General features: G+C 43.0%; 3 protein-coding genes across 20 annotated transcripts; all 3 read left to right on the forward strand.

Moving 5' to 3' along the window:
- Nucleotides 1-5711: 5711 nt before the first annotated feature.
- On the forward strand, nt 5712-12559 carry LOC115208641 (ras-related C3 botulinum toxin substrate 3-like). The gene is made up of 6 exons (XM_029776853.1): nt 5712-5897; nt 7564-7635; nt 8382-8499; nt 11419-11481; nt 12052-12211; nt 12403-12559. Exons 1-6 carry the CDS (start codon nt 5863-5865, stop codon nt 12531-12533), a joined length of 579 nt encoding a protein of 192 aa, XP_029632713.1. The 5' UTR covers nt 5712-5862; the 3' UTR covers nt 12534-12559.
- Nucleotides 12560-12834: 275 nt separating this feature from the next.
- On the forward strand, nt 12835-19912 carry LOC115208649 (uncharacterized). Of its 18 annotated transcripts, none has more exons than XM_029776970.1 (11): nt 12835-12984; nt 13061-13560; nt 13592-13855; nt 13918-14191; nt 14249-14686; nt 14890-15021; nt 15269-15310; nt 15442-15529; nt 16679-16990; nt 17195-17242; nt 17713-19912. In XM_029776970.1, exons 1-5 carry the CDS (start codon nt 12928-12930, stop codon nt 14504-14506), a joined length of 1353 nt encoding a protein of 450 aa, XP_029632830.1. In that variant the 5' UTR covers nt 12835-12927; the 3' UTR covers nt 14507-14686; nt 14890-15021; nt 15269-15310; nt 15442-15529; nt 16679-16990; nt 17195-17242; nt 17713-19912. The 18 variants fall into 18 exon arrangements, with proteins under 18 accessions (XP_029632830.1, XP_029632725.1, XP_029632873.1 ...); XM_029776865.1 differs by lacking the exons at nt 14890-15021; nt 15269-15310; nt 15442-15529 and adding exons at nt 15618-15705; nt 15805-15852; nt 16033-16454 and having other exon boundaries at nt 16635-16990; XM_029777013.1 differs by lacking the exons at nt 14890-15021; nt 15269-15310; nt 15442-15529 and adding exons at nt 15618-15705; nt 15805-15852; nt 16033-16498 and having other exon boundaries at nt 13061-13539; nt 13659-13746; nt 13897-14191; nt 16635-16990; nt 17713-19810.
- On the forward strand, nt 17676-19919 carry LOC115200000 (probable basic-leucine zipper transcription factor S). The gene is made up of 3 exons (XM_029762673.1): nt 17676-17816; nt 17924-18636; nt 19027-19919. The coding sequence occupies exons 1-3, from the start codon at nt 17676-17678 to the stop codon at nt 19079-19081; spliced, it is 909 nt and encodes a 302-aa protein (XP_029618533.1). The 3' UTR covers nt 19082-19919.
- The last annotated feature ends 693 nt before the right edge of the window (nt 19920-20612 follow it).

Consider the following 20612-nt stretch of genomic DNA (forward strand, 5'->3'; position numbering starts at 1 on the left):
TGTGTCATGATATTAAGGATATTGTGTCTTGATATTAAGGATATTGTGTCATGATGTTAAGGATATTGTGTCATGACGTTAAGGATATTGTGTCATGACGTTAAGGATATTGTGTCATGACGTTAAGGATATTGTGTCATGATGTTAAGGATATTGTGTCATGACATTAAGGATATTGTGTCATGATATTAAGGATATTGTGTCATGACATTAAGGATATTGTGTCATGACATTAAGGATATTGTGTCATGACATTAAGGATATTGTGTCATGACATTAAGGATATTGTGTCATGACATTAAGGATATTGTGTCATGATATTAAGGATATTGTGTCATGACATTAAGGATATTGTGTCTTGACATTAAGGATATTGTGTCATGATATTAAGGATATTGTGTCATGATATTAAGGATATTGTGTCATGACATTAAGGATATTGTGTCATGACATTAAGGATATTGTGTCATGATATTAAGGATATTGTGTCATGACATTAAGGATATTGTGTCATGACATTAAGGATATTGTGTCATGACATTAAGGATATTGTGTCATGATATTAAGGATATTGTGTCATGATATTAAGGATATTGTGTCATGATATTAAGGATATTGTGTCATGATATTAAGGATATTGTGTCATGACATTAAGGATATTGTGTCATAACATTAAGGATATTGTGTCATGATATTAAGGATATTGTGTCATGATATTAAGGATATTGTGTCATGATATTCCTAATGTCTGGGACAAGTCTAAAGTGACTTATGAGGGAGGGATGGGGGGGGGGACGACAATCTTGAGAGAAATGTTGTTTTGAATAGATATCCACCAAAGGCTTATGTGTTCTTTATACTTAACTTTTTATAGTTGTTTTCTGGAATGTTCTTTGAGGGTACTAAGAAGCTGTGGTTTCTACACCATGAGGTTGATGTTGAGGGTCCAGTGGTGCGACTGCTCTCTCCCTATTGGAAGTGTTTCTATCTCTCTCTACCCCCCCTTCTCTCTCTTTCCCATCTTGTCCCCCCCCCCCCCCCCCCCCCCCCCTGGTCGTTGGGATAGATCGTATACGTGTCATTGTGTCTGGGTGTGTTAAAATGCTCCCTTCAGGAAAGGGAAAACAACTTGTAGTTGGTCACAGAAAGCAGATCTGGGCAGAACATCAAGTTACTCTGACCAGGGTCAAGTTGATCAGTCTGAAGGGATGTTTAGTATTTCACTTTGTGCTACATGTGTCCATTTAGCTTCTAAATAAGAGGTTTTATAACAGGTGACGGTTGTGAGGAAAACATGTTACAACTCAACGTTAATTCAACCTCTGTAGTTGAATGAAGAATGTGGAGCGTTCTGATATCAACCCTGGTGGATTTTAATAGTATTGTTTCATCCCGTGGATGGTACATGTCCAGTGTCATACCTAGTGGTGTTTAGGAAGCTATCGTTTTCAAATGTTTTTCACACGGGAGGTCTGTTTCTGAAAACGGCTGTTTTTCACCCCTTCATTGAAGTGTTAGTTACAAGACTGAACCATCGTTATAAACTATCTTTGAGAAGTGCCTGGTTGCGTTCTATCCACACTCTCTTAGAATTAACAATTAGAACCAAAAGGATTCCGGTTCCATACCATCGTGGAGGCGAGTGTTTTCAATGTTTGGGGTCTAACATTTATCTAACCATTTTTAGTTTGAACCATTTTTGTTGTCTTTTGAAAAACCCATGTTTGTTCTAATCCCAACTACTGGACATTTGCCATTTTTTAGAATTTTGCTGAATATTTTGTAACGTACTATATAGTATACCGTTAGCGTAAGACTCCCTTCCCTCTCCAGCCTGACGCTATCCAAAGTGTTACTGCTGTTATTTTCATGGAAATTATAAAGGAATCCATCAAAACTGTGATGTATAGAGATTTGGATACAAATCCTTCATGTATAGACTAGTCCTCTGAAAGTAACTGTTGAATCAATCTGTTGTTATGGACGTGTGTGTGTGTTCCAAATGGAACCCTATTCCTTATATAGTGCACTGCCTTTGACTAAGTAGTGCGCTGTATAGGCAATAGGGGTGGCATTTTGGAGGCATGCAATGTTGTGTTTTATTTCCACCATGGTGTGTTGTCCTGGGTAAAAGGTTTCCAACTGAACTAGTATCAGTCGGGAATGGACATGGCCTTGTTACATCTCATGGTTGATCGATTTATGGTGTTTTTACATTTTTACTGTTCAACTGTCCTTGGTCTATTGTGTGAATAAATTTAGATTTTTTTTATTTGTCAGGCTGTGTGCGTGTCTGAAATGCCACTCTGTTTCCTATATATAAAGCCCCATAGGCTCTGGTCAAAAGTAGTGCACTATATAGGGTGTCATTGGGCTCTGGTCAAAGTAGTGCACTTTATAGGGAATTGGGTGCCTTTTCAGACACACACAGTGTATCTAGTTGATGCCCTGCACCCAATGTTGAAATAATGTTAGTTGATGGTTTTCTATGTTCTCTCATGGAGGCCAGAGTAAAATGAAGTAGTAAGCTATTCTAGGCTACTGCTTGTTGTATAACTTGCCTACTGAAGTGGTTGATAGCCCTCATGAATCCCTAGTGCATCTGATGGGGGAAGTCCAGCAGTGGGAGGACTTGGAGGAATCTAGAACTCCAGCAGTGGGAGGACTTGGGGGGAATCTAGAACTCCAGCAGTGGGAGGACTTGGGGGAATCTAGCACTCTAGCAGTGGGAGGACTTGGGGGGAATCTAGAACTCCAGCAGTGGGAGGACTTGGGGGAATCTAGCACTCTAGCAGTGGGAGGACTTGGGGGGAATCTAGAACTCTAGCAGTGGGAGGACTTGGGGGAATCTAGAACTCTAGCAGTGGGAGGACTTGGGGGAATCTAGAACTCTAGCAGTGGGAGGACTTGGGGGGAATCTAGAACTCCAGCAGTGGGAGGACTTGGGGGAATCTAGCACTCTAGCAGTGGGAGGACTTGGGGGGAATCTAGAACTCCAGCAGTGGGAGGACTTGGGGGAATCTAGAACTCCAGCAGTGGGAGGACTTGGGGGGAATCTAGAACTCTAGCAGTGGGAGGACCTGGGGGAATCTAGAACTCCAGCAGTGGGAGGACTTGGGGGAATCTAGAACTCTAGCAGTGGGAGGACCTGGGGGAATCTAGAACTCTAGCAGTGGGAGGACTTGGGGGAATCTAGAACTCTAGCAGTGGGATGACCTGGGGGAATCTAGAACTCTAGCAGTGGGGGAATCTAGAATGGGTGGCTATTGTCATTTCTTTCTCACATACAGATTTGATGTACCAATCAGAGAGTCAAACACCTTTCTATACCTTTTATATTTAGTGGTTTCTGTCTCATTCCATGTTTTTAATTTATTTGTAGATCATTCATTCACTCTAACAACTAGGGTAGCCAAATTCTGGTTAATTTCCTGGTTGGAGTTCTGGGAAAACTTGGGAAAGTTACCGTCATTCTGAAACCTTAAGTACAGTGTTCTGTCTATAGATGAACAGTCAGTGAGGTGTTTCTGACACACTAACAACAATCACCATTATAGCTTTACCAGGGTCTATGTGCAACACTGCCACTGTAAGTACAATAACTGTAAGGTGCAGTATGTACGAGAATCCAAACAGTCCGAGATGTTGACTATAGTTTTGCCTTAGGTCATGTGATCAGGGCTTATAGAACAGAGGTCCACAGCTCAGGTTTTCATTTGTCCCTGGCACTAAATTGATTAAGTAATATCATTGATTGGATAGAGTGCACACACACACACACACACCTGGTGGCCCAGGTCAAAATTAGTCTGTGATTTTAAAGTTAGACTCTGTGAAATGATGTTGCCACGAGCAACAACTTAAGATACTAAGATGAGCGAGATGCAACACTTCTCTCTCACACAGTATCTGTGCATGTACACGTGTTCACTACAGAGTGGTAGCCAGGGCACCAAAACAGAGGACAAGTTGAGCTTCGTGCTTCAACGCTCTTAGTTGTGGAAATTGACCCACTGTGCTGTTTACTGTCTACATCTACGCCATATCGCTGAGGCCACCTTTAAAAGGTTAGTAAGTAAAGCAGAAAACACTGCAGATGGCCCCCAGGACCACAGCTGGGCACCCCTGGTTTAGAGAAATATTGTGTGTCCCAAATCAACCCCTATTCCTACATCCTACCCTTTGGGCACTATTGCAGAACTGAGAGGATTGGATGGGTATCAGCAATATAATAATGAAACTCTTATAGTGCTGTTATTACATAAAGAATCTCAAAGTGCTTTAAAGCCTTCCCTGTAGCTCAGTTGGTAGAGCATGGTGTTTGCAACGCCAGGGTTGTGGGTTCGATTCCCACGGGGGGCCACTACGAAAAAATATTTAAAAAATTGTATGAAATGTATGTGTTCACTACTGTAAGTCGCTCTGGATAAGAGCGTCTGCTAAATGACTAAAATGTAAAATGTAAATGTAAAGCAACGCACAAAAAGACTAGCAATTTAGAAAAATACATCGTTCATCAGATGGAAGTTCATGAGAGGGTCGGAAAGTTCATGGCTTGAGTGGTCATCGGAGGGAGGCTGTCAGAGAGGAAGGCTGAGGATGGTCTCTGGAGTAAGTCCAGGGTCAGACGGGCCCTGGGTCAGGGTCAGCACGGTGTCATGGAGGTGGCTCACAACTCCACCTATCCTATCAGAGGGCACGGTGGAGCTGTTACCATATGGCTTGTACCTATCCAATCCTTTCCTATCTAGAGTAGGGAATAGGGGGTCAAGGTTTTTGGTTTAGGATTGGGCCCACTCTTGTTTAGTGCTCCCATTCTTCGGCTACGTCCCAATTCTCTTCCTTGCTCACATAGTGCCCACTTGGCTTGCACACTCCCTGTCGTAGATTTAAAAGCATGGGATTGGTATAAGCATTGGCTGGAGGGAGGAGGGAAGTTTCCAGCATTGCTAAGTCCATGCAAAAAAAAAGTGTGCAAGTCCACATTTCAGGAGAGGAAAAAGGGTGGTGATTTGGGACGTGGCCTTCAAGCTCTCATTGACGTTTGACAAGGCCTGCGGGATGCGTCCCAAATGGAACCTTTTTCCTTTTATAGTGCACTACTTTAGAGCCCTGGTCAGGAATAGGGTGTCTGTTTAGGGAAGAGGAAGTGGTCTATGTAGGGAATAGGGTGTCTGTTTAGGGAAGAGGAAGTGGTCTATGTAGGGAATAGGGTGGCCAGAGGACCATTTTATTATGATGATGATGATTATGACTGTACAAGGTTTGTTTTACTGTTTGTGCTCAGTTATAATCCTTTTGGTTTAGGGTGTCCTAATGGCAGGTCAAGCAATAAAACAAATACATTCTTACAAAGTGTGTCACCTGTGGTTATTGATGGTTTGTTTGAGGTGTGTCTCTCTGTGTGTGTGTGTGTGTGTGTGTGTGTGTGTGTGTGTGTATGTTCATTCTGATGCCCTTCATCACCATAACTCTGCACATAGTCACTACAGAGGAACCCACTGGACACATGGGATATGTCCCAAATTGCCCCTTAATCCCTATGTAGTGCACTACTTTTGACCAGAACCCTGTGGGCCTGTAGTGTACTACATAGGGAATAGGGTGTAATTTGGGAAGCACCATTGTCATCTACAGAGTTCAACTGCTGTCAGAGGAAAAATACAACTTTCCCTTTAAACACGTTCGGTCTTTTCCGGGAGGTTCCGCCGGGATTCGACACTGCCTCCCCTCCGCTACTGCAGCCTGGTCGCGAGGACCTGTACCAATTCACTTATTATTAGCGATATCAGAAATTATAAACAATTTGCCATTTTAAACGCAGGGAAAAGTCAGTCGTTGGATACCACCACCCTCTGCAAAATGCAGGCCATCAAATGCGTCGTGGTGGGCGATGGGTAAGACCTTTTGTGTGTGTTTAGGCTGAAAATGTGTCCTTTTTACGAGTCTGTGAGGGCAATTGTTGCAGTAAGGGCTGGGGCTACAGCGGGTTGAACGGGTTGGCTTTCAGTTCGCTAGAATCCGCTCTCTCATCAGTGCGTGAGCGTCTAATGAATGTTGAGCAATTACATTTTTATTTTGTTAGCCTACTTTGTGATTTCATGTTATCAATGTATTTGCCAGGTTTTGCACAATACATAAGTTCGGGTGTGAAATATTCTGTCTGAAATTGAACTAAAGCTATTTGAAGGTTTCATTGAAATATAAAAACAACTAACTAAAGCTTCTCGGATTAACAACATTTGGAAACCCATATTAGTCTTTTTTTTTTGGAGCAAAATTGTGAAATATACATGAATATGTGCATAGTTGCAGAAATGTCGCTGGGCGGTCTTGGCTGAGACTCATTAAACGATGTAATGCTTTCACACAGCCAGCAGCTCCTACGGAGGCACGGGCTACCGATGGACATGGGCACCTATGCGATATACCGGGTTTATAAAGCCTTTCTACCATAGACATCATTGAAAGACTGGTTTATTTGACTTCTGCTACATTGTGATGCGGTGCAGATGCTGCGTAGATCTTGGGTGGTGTGTGGAAGTAGGGTGACTGGACTGCATAGCATAGCTAAACAGGGGTGTGAGGGGCCCTGTCTAGGATTTTTTAGGGGATGGGCAACACACACACACACACACACACACACACACACACACACACACACACACACACACACACAGATGTAATGATGTGAAGTGGCGTCTTTATTTAACCTTTATTTAACTAGGCAAGTCAATTAAGAACTAATTCTTATTTACAATGACGGCCTACCAAAAGGCAAAAGGCCTCCTGTGGGGACGGGGGCTGGGATTAAAAATAACAAATAAATAAAACATAAATATAGGACAAAACACACATCACGACAAGAGAGACAACACTACATAAAGAGAGACAACACAACAACATAGCAAGGCAGCTGTGGTCTGCCAATGTGCCCCCTAGCCAGAAGGCTATGTAGGACAGTGTCTGTGTTCACACACACACACACTGCCAAACAACCATACACAGCCTTCAGCCTTTATTTATTGATTTGATTACTCTCTCTATATATCCCTCTCTCTCTCTATATATATATATATATCCCTATCTCTCTCTCTCTATCTCTCTCTCTATCCCTCTCTCTATATATATCTCTATATATCCCTCTCTCCCCCTCTATATATATATATATATATATATATATCTCTATCTCTCTCTCTCTATCTCTCTCTCTATATATATCTCTATATATCTGTATCCCTATCCCTCGATCTCTCTCTCCCCCTCTATCTCTCTCTCTCTATCTCTCTCTCTTCTCTCTCTCTCTCTCCCCCTCTATCTCTCTCTCTCTCTCTATCCCTCGATCTCTCTCTACCCCTCTCTATCTCTCTCTCTTCTCTCTCTCTCCCTCTCTCTCTCCCCCTCTATCTCTCGCTCTCTCTCTCTCGCTCTCTCTCTCTCAATTCATTTTTCAGTTTAAAGGGTTTTATTGATATGGGAAACACATGTTTACATTGCCAAAGCAAGTGAAGTAGATAATATACAAAAGTAAAATGAACAAACATGGCATTCTCTCTCTCTCAGAGCGGTGGGAAAGACATGTCTTCTCATCAGCTATACCACCAATGCCTTCCCTGGAGAATACATCCCCACAGTGTGAGTATCATAGCATGAAGCTTCACTACAATAACGGTGTGTGTGTGTGTGTGCGTGCGTGCGTGCGTGTGTGTGTGCGTGTGTGTGTGTGTGTGTGTGTGTGTGCGTGTGTGTGTGTGTGTGCGTGCGTGCGTGCGTGCGTGCGTGCATATATGCGCATGCCTGTTTTTGTGTGTATGCATGCCTGTTTGTGTGCGTGCGTGTGTGTGCGTGCGTGTGTGTGTGCGTGTGTGTGTGTGTGCATGCCTGTTTGTGTGTGTGTGTGTGTGTGTGTGTGTGCGTGCGTGCATGCCTGTTTGTGTGTGTGTGCGTGCGTGTGTGTGTGTGCGTGTGTGTGTGTGTGTGTGCATGCCTGTTTGTGTGTGTGTGTGTGTGTGTGTGTGTGTGTGTGTGTGTGTGCATGCCTGTTTGTGTGTGTGTGTGTGTGTGTGCGTGCATGCCTGTTTGTGTGTGTGTGTGTGTGTGTGTGTGTGTGTGTGTGTGTGTGTGTGTGTGTGTGTGTGTGTGTGTGTGTGTGTGTGCATGCCTGTTTGTGTGTGTGTGTGTGTGTGTGTGTGTGTGTGTGTGTGTGTGTGTGTGTGTGTGTGTGTGTGTGTGTGTGTGTGTGCATGCCTGTTTGTGTGTGTGTGTGTGTGTGTGTGTGTGTGTGTGTGTGTGTGTGTGTGTGTGTGTGTGTGTGTGTGTGTGTGTGTGTGCATGCCTGTTTGTGTGTGTGTGTACTTCTCTGAACAACATCCTGTCCTCAGGTTTGACAACTACTCTGCCAATGTGATGGTAGATGGGAAACCAGTGAATCTGGGACTGTGGGATACTGCAGGACAGGAGGACTATGACAGGCTCAGACCACTGTCCTATCCACAGACGGTAACTCACTCACTCACTCACTCACTCACTCACTCACTCACTCACTCACTCACTCACACATCTCTCATTCATTATCACTCATACACATTCCACATCCTCCATCTTGTGTCTTCCTGGTTCTGCTTAACTCATTCTCCACACAGTTTCCTGTTATTCCACTGTTTTCCTCATTATCTCGCCAGTGGTGGCTCCGTCAGACACACAGCTTCCTGCCTGCCTGGCTGCTGCTTCAGAGAAAATGATTAGGGGTGCTATTTTAACGTTCCACCCATCCCAGCCAGAGAGGAGAATAGTCATATTCTCACACAAATGATCAAGGAACCTACCAGGTACAACCCTAAATCCGTAATCATAGGCACCCTCATAGATATCATCCTGACCAACTTGCCCTCTAAATACACCTCTGCTGTACTTTTCAAAATCAGTTCAGTGTGTCAAATCGGAGGGCCTGTTGTCCGGACCTCTGGCAGTCTCTATGGGGGCACCACAGGGTTCAATTCTCGGGCCGACTCTTTTGTCTGTATATATCAATGATGTCACTCTTGCTGCTGGTGACTCTCTAAACCACCTCTACGCAGACGACACCATTCTGTATACATCTGGCCCTTCTTTGGACACTGTGTTAACAAACCTCCAAATGAGCTTCAATGTCATACAACATTTTTTCCGTTGCCTCCAACTGCTTTTAAATGCTAGTAAAACTAAATGCATGCTCTTCAACCGATCGCTGCCCACTAGCATCACTACTCTGGACGGTTCTGACTTAGAATATGTGGACAACTACAAATACCAAATACCTTATTTTTTTGTTGCTCTTTTGCACCCCAGTATCTCTACTTGCACATCATCATCTGCACATCTATCACCAGTGTTAATGCTAAATTGTAATTATTTTGCCTCTATGGCCTATTTATTGCCTTACCTCCCTAATCTTACTACATTTGCACACACTGTACATAGATTTTTCTATTGTGTTATTGACTGTACGTTTGTTTTACTCCATGTGTAACTCTGTGTTGTTGTTTTTGTCGCACTGCTTTGCTTTATCTTGGCCAGGTCGCAGTTGTAAATGAGAACTTGTTCTCAACTGGCCTACCTGGTTAAATAAAGGTGAAATAAAATATATATAATAGTCAGACCAGTGACAGGCCAACCACCAGGATTACTGAGTGGTGTTGTTATAACACATTAATACATCCTGTCTGCCTCATTAATACATCCTGCCTGCCTCAGTAATACATCCTGTCTGCCTCATTAATACATACATCCTGTCTGCCTCAGTAATACATCCTGTCTGCCTCAGTAATACATCCTGTCTGCCTCAGTAATACATCCTGTCTGCCTCAGTAATACATCCTGTCTGCCTCATTAATACATCCTGTCTGCCTCATTAATACATCCTGTCTGCCTCAGTAATACATCCTGTCTGCCTCAGTAATACATCCTGTCTGCCTCAGTAATACATCCTGTCTGCCTCATTAATACATCCTGTCTGCCTCAGTAATACATCCTGTCTGCCTCAGTAATACATCCTGTCTGCCTCATTAATACATCCTGTCTGCCTCAGTAATACATCCTGTCTGCCTCATTAATACATCCTGTCTGCCTCAGTAATACATCCTGTCTGCCTCAGTAATACATCCTGTCTGCCTCATTAATACATCCTGTCTGCCTCATTAATACATCCTGTCTGCCTCAGTAATACATCCTGTCTGCCTCAGTAATACATCCTGTCTGCCTCATTAATACATCCTGTCTGCCTCATTAATACATCCTGTCTGCCTCAGTAATACATCCTGTCTGCCTCAGTAATACATCCTGTCTGCCTCAGTATAACATCCTGTCTGCCTCATTAATACATCCTGTCTGCCTCATTAATACATCTTGTCTGCCTCAGTAATACATCCTGTCTGCCTCATTAATACATCCTGTCTGCCTCATTAATACATCCTGTCTGCCTCATTAATACATCCTGTCTGCCTCAGTAATACATCCTGTCTGCCTCAGTAATACATCCTGTCTGCCTCATCAATACATCCTGTCTGCCTCAGTAATACATCCTGTCTGCCTCATTAATACATCCTGTCTGCCTCATTAATACATCCTGTCTGCCTCAGTAATACATCCTGTCTGCCTCATTAATACATCCTGTCTGCCTCAGTAATACATCCTGTCTGCCTCATTAATACATCCTGTCTGCCTCAGTAATACATCCTGTCTGCCTCAGTAATACATCCTGTCTGCCTCATTAATACATCCTGTCTGCCTCATTAATACATCCTGTCTGCCTCATTAATACATCCTGTCTGCCTCATTAATACATATTGTCTGCCTCAGTAATACATCCTGTCTGCCTCATTAATACATCCTGTCTGCCTCATTAATACATCCTGTCTGCCTCAGTAATACATCCTGTCTGCCTCATTAATACATCTTGTCTGCCTCAGTAATACATCCTGTCTGCCTCATTAATACATCCTGTCTGCCTCAGTAATACATCCTGTCTGCCTCAGTAATACATCCTGTCTGCCTCAGTAATACATCCTGTCTGCCTCAGTAATACATCCTGTCTGCCTCAGTAACACATCCTGTCTGCCTCAGTAACACATCCTGTCTGCCTCATTAATACATCCTGTCTGCCTCCCTGTCCAGAGGAACCCCTGCACACACACACACACTGGTGTTGCATTACGAGGCCCCAGCTCCAGACTCCTCCAGCCCCTCTGTAAGGTTACCGTACCTGCTCTGAATACCAACGCATCCTTTAGTCTCTCCAGCTGCTGTCCTTTTCTATACAGAACCTAGAGAGTCACTGAGACACAGAAATCACAGAGTCCAACGCAGTTTTTTTCATGCAGTGTTTGTTGTTTAATTAGCCTGTTTAATACACTGTCTGTTTTCTGTGTATTGTCCGAACAGGACGTGTTCTTGACATGTTTCTCTCTGGTGAGCCCTGCCTCCTTTGAGAACGTCAGAGCTAAGGTGAGTATCTTTATCACCCTGCTAAATAACAGTAATGGTAATATCACTAATATTGTCAGCACCACATTGTACAGTGTTACATTGTGTTCATTCATGTTGCTGTTTGGGCTGATGGCCCAACTCCATAACCTCTTTATGTAGGTTGACCTTTTAAGACCTTATAACCCTTTGACCTTAATGATCTTAACTGTGGAACTTCCGGGTACCACTGTTCAAGGTCACATAGAGCTCAGAGGTCAAGGGTTCATTTTTATTACATTTAAAAAATTTTAACTAGGCAAGTCAGTTAAGAACATATTCTTATTTACAATTACGGTCTAAGGCACTGCATCTCAGTGCTAGAGGCGTCACGACAGACACCCTGGTTCAAATCCAGGCTGTATCTCAACTGGACATGATTGGGAGTACCATAGGGCAGCGTACAATTGGCCCAGTATCGTCTGGGTTTGGACGGGGTAGGCCGTCATTGTAAATAAGATTTTTTTCTTAACTGACTTGCCTAGTTAAATAAAGGTTCAAATTAAATTAAAATGAACCCTTGACCTTTGACCTGTATGTGACCTTGAACAGTGGTACCCGGAAGTGCGTCACCACTGCCCCAACACCCCCATCATCCTGGTGGGAACGAAGCTGGACCTGAGGGACGACAAGGACACTATTGAGAGGCTGAGGGACAAGAAGTTGTCCCCAATCACCTACCCTCAGGGCCTGGCCATGGCACGGGAGATAGGTGGGTGTCTGTGGGGGGGGGGGGGGGGGGTTTGGTTTGAGAAAGAGTGCGAGGATGTAGTGTGTCTGAATGTGTTTCACCTGTGTCTGTGTCTGAACTCACCTATTTTGAGTCCAAGTTTCTGACTGACCAATTGGATGTGTGTCAGTCCTCATCCCCTTCTCTGATTGGCTGTCTCCTGTCCCCTACAGGTGCGGTGAAGTACCTGGAGTGCTCAGCCCTGACCCAGAGGGGGCTGAAGACCGTTTTTGACGAGTCCATCCGGGCCGTCCTGTGCCCGCCGCCAATCAAAAAGCGCCGCAAGAAGTGCACCCTCTTCTGAGAGAGTCGGGGCGAGGAGGAGGAGGAGGAGGAGGAGGAGGAGGAGGAGGAGGGGGTCTGCAAGAAATAAAAACTGAATCTACTGTTTTACAGAAAGTGTTGCTAATCTATCGCTGTCAGTGTCTCAAATACTACCCTAGTCCCCCTTTAACACTGGCCAAAAGTAGTGCACTATGTAGGGAATAGGGTTGTTGTTTGTAAGGGAGCGGTAGTGCACTATGTAGGGAATAGGGTTGTTGTTTGTAAGGGAGTAGTAGTGCCCTATGTAGGGAATAGGGTTGTTGTTTGTAAGGGAGCGGTAGTGCACTATGTAGGGAATAGGGTTGTTGTTTGTAAGGGAGCGGTAGTGCACTATGTAGGTTGTTGACACACTAGTGGGTAGAACTTGAAAGGGTATGTCCCAAATTGCAGCTGATTCCTTAAATAGTGCACTTCTTTTGACCAGGACCCACATAGGGAATAGGGTGCACTACTTTTGATCAGGGCCCACATAGGGAATAGGGTGCACTACTTTTGACCAGGGCCCACATAGGGAATAGGGTGCCATTTGGGAAACAAACTAAGGCACAATTAATTGAACTCCTCTTTAGGACTTTTGCATCCATTCTGTGTGACCTATGCCTTAAATCAATTGGGTATATGGAACGGGTCAGTGTCTCAGAGAGAGAGGTCATTCTGGGTATATGGAACGGGTCAGTGTCTCAGAGAGAGAGGGCATTCTGGGTAAATGGAACGGGTCAGTGTCTCAGAGAGAGAGGTCATTCTGGGTCAGTGTCTCAGAGAGAGAGGTCATTCTGGGTCAGTGTCTCAGAGAGAGAGGTCATTCTGGGTATATGGAACGGGTCAGTGTCTCAGAGAGAGAGAGGTCATTCTGGGTATATGGAGCAGGTCAGTGTCTCAGAGAGAGAGGTCATTCTGGGTATATGGAACGGGTCAGTGTCTCAGAGAGAGAGGGCATTCTGGGTAAATGGAACGGGTCAGTGTCTCAGAGAGAGAGGTCATTCTGGGTCAGTGTCTCAGAGAGAGAGGTCATTCTGGGTCAGTGTCTCAGAGAGAGAGGTCATTCTGGGTAAATGGAACGGGTCAGTTACTCAGAGAGAGAGGTCATTCTGGGTATATGGAACGGGTCAGTGTCTCAGAGAGAGAGGTCATTCTGGGTATATGGAACGGGTCAGTGTCTCAGAGAGAGAGGTCATTCTGGGTATATGGAGCAGGTCAGTGTCTCAGAGAGAGAGGTCATTCTGGGTATATGGAACGGGTCAGTGTCTCAGAGAGAGAGGGCATTCTGGGTAAATGGAACGGGTCAGTGTCTCAGAGAGAGAGGTCATTCTGGGTCAGTGTCTCAGAGAGAGAGGTCATTCTGGGTCAGTGTCTCAGAGAGAGAGGTCATTCTGGGTATATGGAACGGGTCAGTGTCTCAGAGAGAGAGGTCATTCTGGGTATATGGAACGGGTCAGTGTCTCAGAGAGAGAGGTCATTCTGGGTATATGGAGCAGGTCAGTGTCTCAGAGAGAGAGGTCATTCTGGGTATATGGAACGGGTCAGTGTCTCAGAGAGAGAGGTCATTCTGGGTATATGGAACGGGTCAGTGTCTCAGAGAGAGAGGTCATTCTGGGTATATGGAACGGGTCAGTGTCTCAGAGAGAGAGGTCATTCTGGGTATATGGAGCAGGTCAGTGTCTCAGAGAGAGAGGTCATTCTGGGTATATGGAGCAGGTCAGTGTCTCAGAGAGAGAGGTCATTCTGGGTATATGGAGCAGGTCAGTGTCTCAGAGAGAGAGGTCATTCTGGGTATATGGAGCAGGTCAGTGTCTCAGAGAGAGAGGCCATTCTGGGTATATGGAACGGGTCAGTGTCTCAGAGAGAGAGGTCATTCTGGGTATATGGAGCAGGTCAGTGTCTCAGAGAGAGAGGTCATTCTGGGTAAATGGAGCAGGTGATTGGTTTATGTCTATAACCAGTACAGTACTGTAGTACCAGGTGATTGGTTTATGTCTATAACCCTGCAGTACTGTAGGACCAGGTGATTGGTTTATGTCTATAACCAGTACAGTACTGTAGTACCAGATGATTGGTTTATGTCTATAACCCTGCAGTACTGTAGGACCAGGTGATTGGTTTATGTCTATAACCAGTACAGTACTGTAGTACCAGGTGATTGGTTTATGTACTATAAGACCAGGTGATTGGTTTATGTCTATAACCCTGCAGTACTGTAGTACCAGGTGATTGGTTTATGTCTATAACCAGTACAGTACTATAGTACCAGGTGATTGGTTTATGTCCGTAACCAGTACAGTACTGTAGGACCAGGTGATTGGTTTATGTCTATAACCAGTACAGTACTGTAGAACCAGGTGATTGGTTTATGTCTATAACCAGTACAGTACTGTAGTACCAGGTGATTGGTTTATGTCTATAACCAGTACAGTACTGTAGGACCAGGTGATTGGTTTATGTCTATAACCAGTACAGTACTGTAGGACCAGGTGATTGGTTTATGTACTATAAGACCAGGTGATTGGTTTATGTCTATAACCCTGCAGTACTGTAGTACCAGGTGATTGGTTTATGTCTATAACCAGTACAGTACTATAGTACCAGGTGATTGGTTTATGTCCGTAACCAGTACAGTACTGTAGGACCAGGTGATTGGTTTATGTCTATAACCAGTACAGTACTGTAGAACCAGGTGATTGGTTTATGTCTATAACCAGTACAGTACTGTAGTACCAGGTGATTGGTTTATGTCTAACCAGTACAGTACTGTAGGACCAGGTGATTGGTTTATGTCTATAACCAGTACAGTACTGTAGGACCAGGTGATTGGTTTATGTCTATAACCAGTACAGTACTGTAGTACCAGGTGATTGGTTTATGTCTATAACCCTGCAGTACTGTAGGACCAGGTGATTGGTTTATGTCTATAACCAGTACAGTACTGTAGAACCAGGTGATTGGTTTATGTCTATAACCAGTACAGTACTGTAGGACCAGGTGATTGGTTTATGTCTATAACCAGTACAGTACTGTAGGACCAGGTGATTGGTTTATGTCTATAACCAGTACAGTACTGTAGGACCAGGTGATTGGTTTCTGTCTATAACCAGTACAGTACTGTAGTACCAGGTGATTGGTTTATGTCTATAACCAGTACAGTACTGTAGTACCAGGTGATTGGTTTATGTACTATAAGACCAGGTGATTGGTTTATGTCTGTAACCCTGCAGTACTGTAGTACCAGGTGATTGGTTTATGTACTATAAGACCAGGTGATTGGTTTATGTCTATAACCCTGCAGTACAGTACTGTAGGACCAGGTGATTGGTTTATGTCTATAACCAGTACAGTACTGTAGTACCAGGTGATTGGTTTATGTCTATAACGCTGCAGTACAGTACTGTAGGACCAGGTGATTGGTTTATGTCTATAACCAGTACAGTACTATAGTACCAGGTGATTGGTTTATGTATATAACCAGTACAGTACTGTAGTACCAGGTGATTGGTTTATGTCTATAACCAGTACAGTACTGTAGGACCAGGTGATTGGTTTATGTCTATAACCCTGCAGTACTGTAGGACCAGGTGATTGGTTTCTGTCTATAACCAGTACAGTACTGTAGTACCAGGTGATTGGTTTATGTCTATAACCAGTACAGTACTGTAGTACCAGGTGATTGGTTTATGTCTATAACCAGTACAGTACTGTAGGACCAGATGATTGGTTTCTGTCTATAACCAGTACAGTACTGTAGTACCAGGTGATTGGTTTATGTCTATAACCAGTACAGTACTGTAGTACCAGGTGATTGGTTTATGTACTATAAGACCAGGTGATTGGTTTATGTCTGTAACCCTGCAGTACTGTAGGACCAGGTGATTGGTTTATGTCTATAACCAGTACAGTACTGTAGGACCAGGTGATTGGTTTATGTCTATAACCAGTACAGTACTGTAGTACCAGGTGATTGGTTTATGTCTATAACCAGTACAGTACTGTAGTACCAGGTGATTGGTTTCTGTCTATAACCAGTACAGTACTGTAGGACCAGGTGATTGGTTTATGTCTGTAACCCTGCAGTAGAGTACTGTAGGACCAGGTGATTGGTTTATGTCTATAACCAGTACAGTACTGTAGTACCAGGTGATTGGTTTATGTCTATAACCAGTACAGTACTGTAGGACCAGGTGATTGGTTTATGTCTGTAACCCTGCAGTACAGTACTGTAGGACCAGGTGATTGGTTTATGTCTATAACCAGTACAGTACTGTAGTACCAGGTGATTGGTTTATGTCTATAACCAGTACAGTACTGTAGTACCAGGTGATTGGTTTATGTCTATAACCAGTACAGTACTATAGTACCAGGTGATTGGTTTATGTCCGTAACCAGTACAGTACTGTAGGACCAGGTGATTGGTTTATGTCTATAACCAGTACAGTACTGTAGGACCAGGTGATTGGTTTATGTCTATAACCAGTACAGTACTGTAGGACCAGGTGATTGGTTTATGTCTATAACCAGTACAGTACTGTAGTACCAGGTGATTGGTTTCTGTCTATAACCAGTACAGTACTGTAGTACCAGGTGATTGGTTTATGTCTATAACCAGTACAGTACTGTAGTACCAGGTGATTGATTTATGTACTATAAGACCAGGTGATTGGTTTATGTCTGTAACCCTGCAGTACAGTACTGTAGGACCAGGTGATTGGTTTATGTCTATAACCAGTACAGTACTGTAGTACCAGGTGATTGGTTTATGTCTATAACCAGTACAGTACTGTAGTACCAGGTGATTGGTTTCTGTCTATAACCAGTACAGTACTGTAGTACCAGGTGATTGGTTTATGTCTATAACCAGTACAGTACTGTAGTACCAGGTGATTGGTTTATGTACTATAAGACCAGGTGATTGGTTTATGTCTATAACCCTGCAGTACTGTAGGACCAGGTGATTGGTTTCTGTCTATAACCAGTACAGTACTGTAGTACCAGGTGATTGGTTTATGTCTATAACCAGTACAGTACTGTAGTACCAGGTGATTGCTTTATGTCTATAACCAGTACAGTACTGTAGGACCAGGTGATTGGTTTATGTCTGTAACCCTGCAGTACTGTAGTACCAGGTGATTGGTTTATGTCTATAACCCTGCAGTACAGTACTGTAGGACCAGGTGATTTTACTGGCCAGTTCAGGTTACATGGTCAGGAACAACAACTGGCCTCTGTGGCCAATGTGGCAGAAGATGAATCCTCAAGAAATGGGCCCAAAACAAAGGTGATTTGTTTCCTTAAAACGTGTTATTTTTATTGATTGTATTTATTTTATGTTTTAGTTTTTTCATGTCCTGCCAGTGCAAACCAAAACGTAGTCATTGATAAAAGCTCTCTGACATCTTGAAATCAAATCAAACTTTGTCACATGCGTCGAATACAACATGTAGACCTTACAGTGAAACGCTTACTTACAAGCCCTTAACCAACAGTGCAGTTCAGGAAAATATTTACCAACGTACCTCTCTTAACGTTAATGTGGACAGGAACTCTCTAAACGTTAATGTGGACAGGAACTCTCTAAACGTTAATGTGGACAGGAACTCTCTAAACGTTAATGTGGACAGGAACTCTCTCAACGTTAATGTGGACAGGAACTCTCTCAACGTTAATGTGGACAGGAACTCTCTCAACGTTAATGTGTCTACGGACAGGAACTCTCTCAACGTTAATGTGGACAGGAACTCTCTCAACGTTAATGTGGACAGGAACTCTCTCAACGTTAATGTGGACAGGAACTCTCTCAACGTTAATGTGGACAGGAACTCTCTCAACGTTAATGTGGACAGGAACTCTCTTAACGTTAATGTGTCTACGGACAGGAACTCTCTCAACGTTAATGTGGACAGGAACTCTCTCAACGTTAATGTGGACAGGAACTCTCTAAACGTTAATGTGGACAGGAACTCTCTAAACGTTAATGTGGACAGGAACTCTCTCAACGTTAATGTGGACAGGAACTCTCTAAACGTTAATGTGGACAGGAACTCTCTCAACGTTAATGTGTCTACGGACAGGAACTCTCTCAACGTTAATGTGGACAGGAACTCTCTTAACGTTAATGTGGACAGGAACTCTCTAAACGTTAATGTGGACAGGAACTCTCTCAACGTTAATGTGTCTAGGGACAGCAACTCTCTTAACGTTAATGTGGACACGAACTCTCTAAACGTTAATGTGGACAGGAACTCTCTAAACGTTAATGTGGACAGGAACTCTCTAAACGTTAATGTGGACAGGAACTCTCTTAATGTTAATGTGGACAGGAACTCTCTCAACGTTAATGTGGACAGGAACTCTCTTAACGTTAATGTGGACAGGAACTCTCTCAACGTTAATGTGGACAGGAACTCTCTAAACGTTAATGTGGACAGGAACTCTCTCAACGTTAATGTGTCTACGGACAGGAACTCTCTAAACGTTAATGTGGACAGGAACTCTCCTACAGTAGGGACCAGGGCCCGTATTCACAAAGCCTCTCGGGAGTAGGTGTGCTGATCTATGATCAGTTCTCCCTTGGCCCATATAATCTTATTCATTATAATGTAAAAGACTAAACTGATTCAAGATCAGTACTCTTTATCTCTTAGACTCTTTGAGACATACAGGTCCCAGGAAGGTATCTTCCAGCCGGGATGCCAGTTTGTACAGAACAACGAGACCTTGTTATTTTCTTTCTTTGTTCCCTGCCTGCTTGGCAGTTATTCAGCGTCAGTTTAACCGCTCCATTTGAAACCCACTAAAGGGAAAAAGGTTGACAATGTGCCATAGTGAACACTGTTTTGTGGAACTAGCATTCCAAATCGTGATGAGCTCTCTCTCTCGCTGCAGAACCCAGACTACTTAAGTATGGGTGTGTCTCCAATGGCGACCCTATTACCTATATATGTCTCTATGTGCCCTGGTCCAAAGTAGTGCACTATATAGGATATAGGTTGCCATTTGGGATACACCCTATCTCCTGTAAAGGCTCCCAAGAGGACATGCAGTCTTAATATGTTTTTAGCCTGTATTTTTTACTCTCTCTCTCTGTGTGTGTGTGTGTGTGTGTGTGTGTGTGTGTGTGTGTGTGTGTGTGTGTGAGAGAGAGAGAGAGAGAGAGAGAGAGAGAGAGAGAGTGTATATTTTTTAATTATCCCCCATCATGCTTCTGTGATTGTCTGAACTTTGATTAAGGAACAACTCTAAACAACAAAGATCAAGCATTTAAACACAAAAGGAACTGTCTGTTTTTAATACCTGCTATAATGTTTGCCAAAATGAACATCTTCATTAAACAGTGATTTTAAAAAGGTATTAATAAATAAACATATTTGAAAGTATCAAACACTGTAGCTCTGTTTTTCTTTGTTGTGATGTTGATGGTCATGATGATGATGATGATGAAGATGTGTTAATGTAATCATCTGGTGTTGCAGTATTGGTTCTGGTTTTCACTCGACAGTACTGTGTTGCATTGTAGCAACCTAAATATATTTTAGATTACAGTAACCTCCCCCTGCTGGTAAATTATGGTAGTAAAAATATATGTGAAATATTAAACATTTACCAAATAATATCTAATGTACATATTTTCTTTTACATATGACCCAGTGATGCCTTCCTATGACACAGCTTTATGTTCAAACACTAGTTTTTGGATACTGTATACAGTAATGTGTTATTATTTTATTTAACCATGGACATTTTTAAAACCAAAATATCACTTAAATATAGACTAACATGAATCATTGTTAATTAATAGACGTTTTTCATATATCATAAATATATATATTATTTTGAAATGTTACAATTTCGTGAACCGGAAGTGACATGGACAACTTTTTCAAACTATTTTCGCGGCGCAACGTTTGTATAATCAGGAGAACGTTAGATGATCTATGTTTAGCCTAAGGCCACGGTAATTATGTATTTTTATTAGTTTAGAAATATTCCCGTTGTATAATAAATAACGTTAAACAAAACAAGTTGTATTTTGAAAGGAAATAATGTCACTAAATGGAAGTAGAAATGAAAGAGG

The sequence above is a fragment of the Salmo trutta genome, chromosome 1 (assembly GCF_901001165.1).
Source record: "Salmo trutta chromosome 1, fSalTru1.1, whole genome shotgun sequence".
In the NCBI taxonomy this organism is placed as follows: Eukaryota; Metazoa; Chordata; class Actinopteri; order Salmoniformes; family Salmonidae; genus Salmo; species Salmo trutta.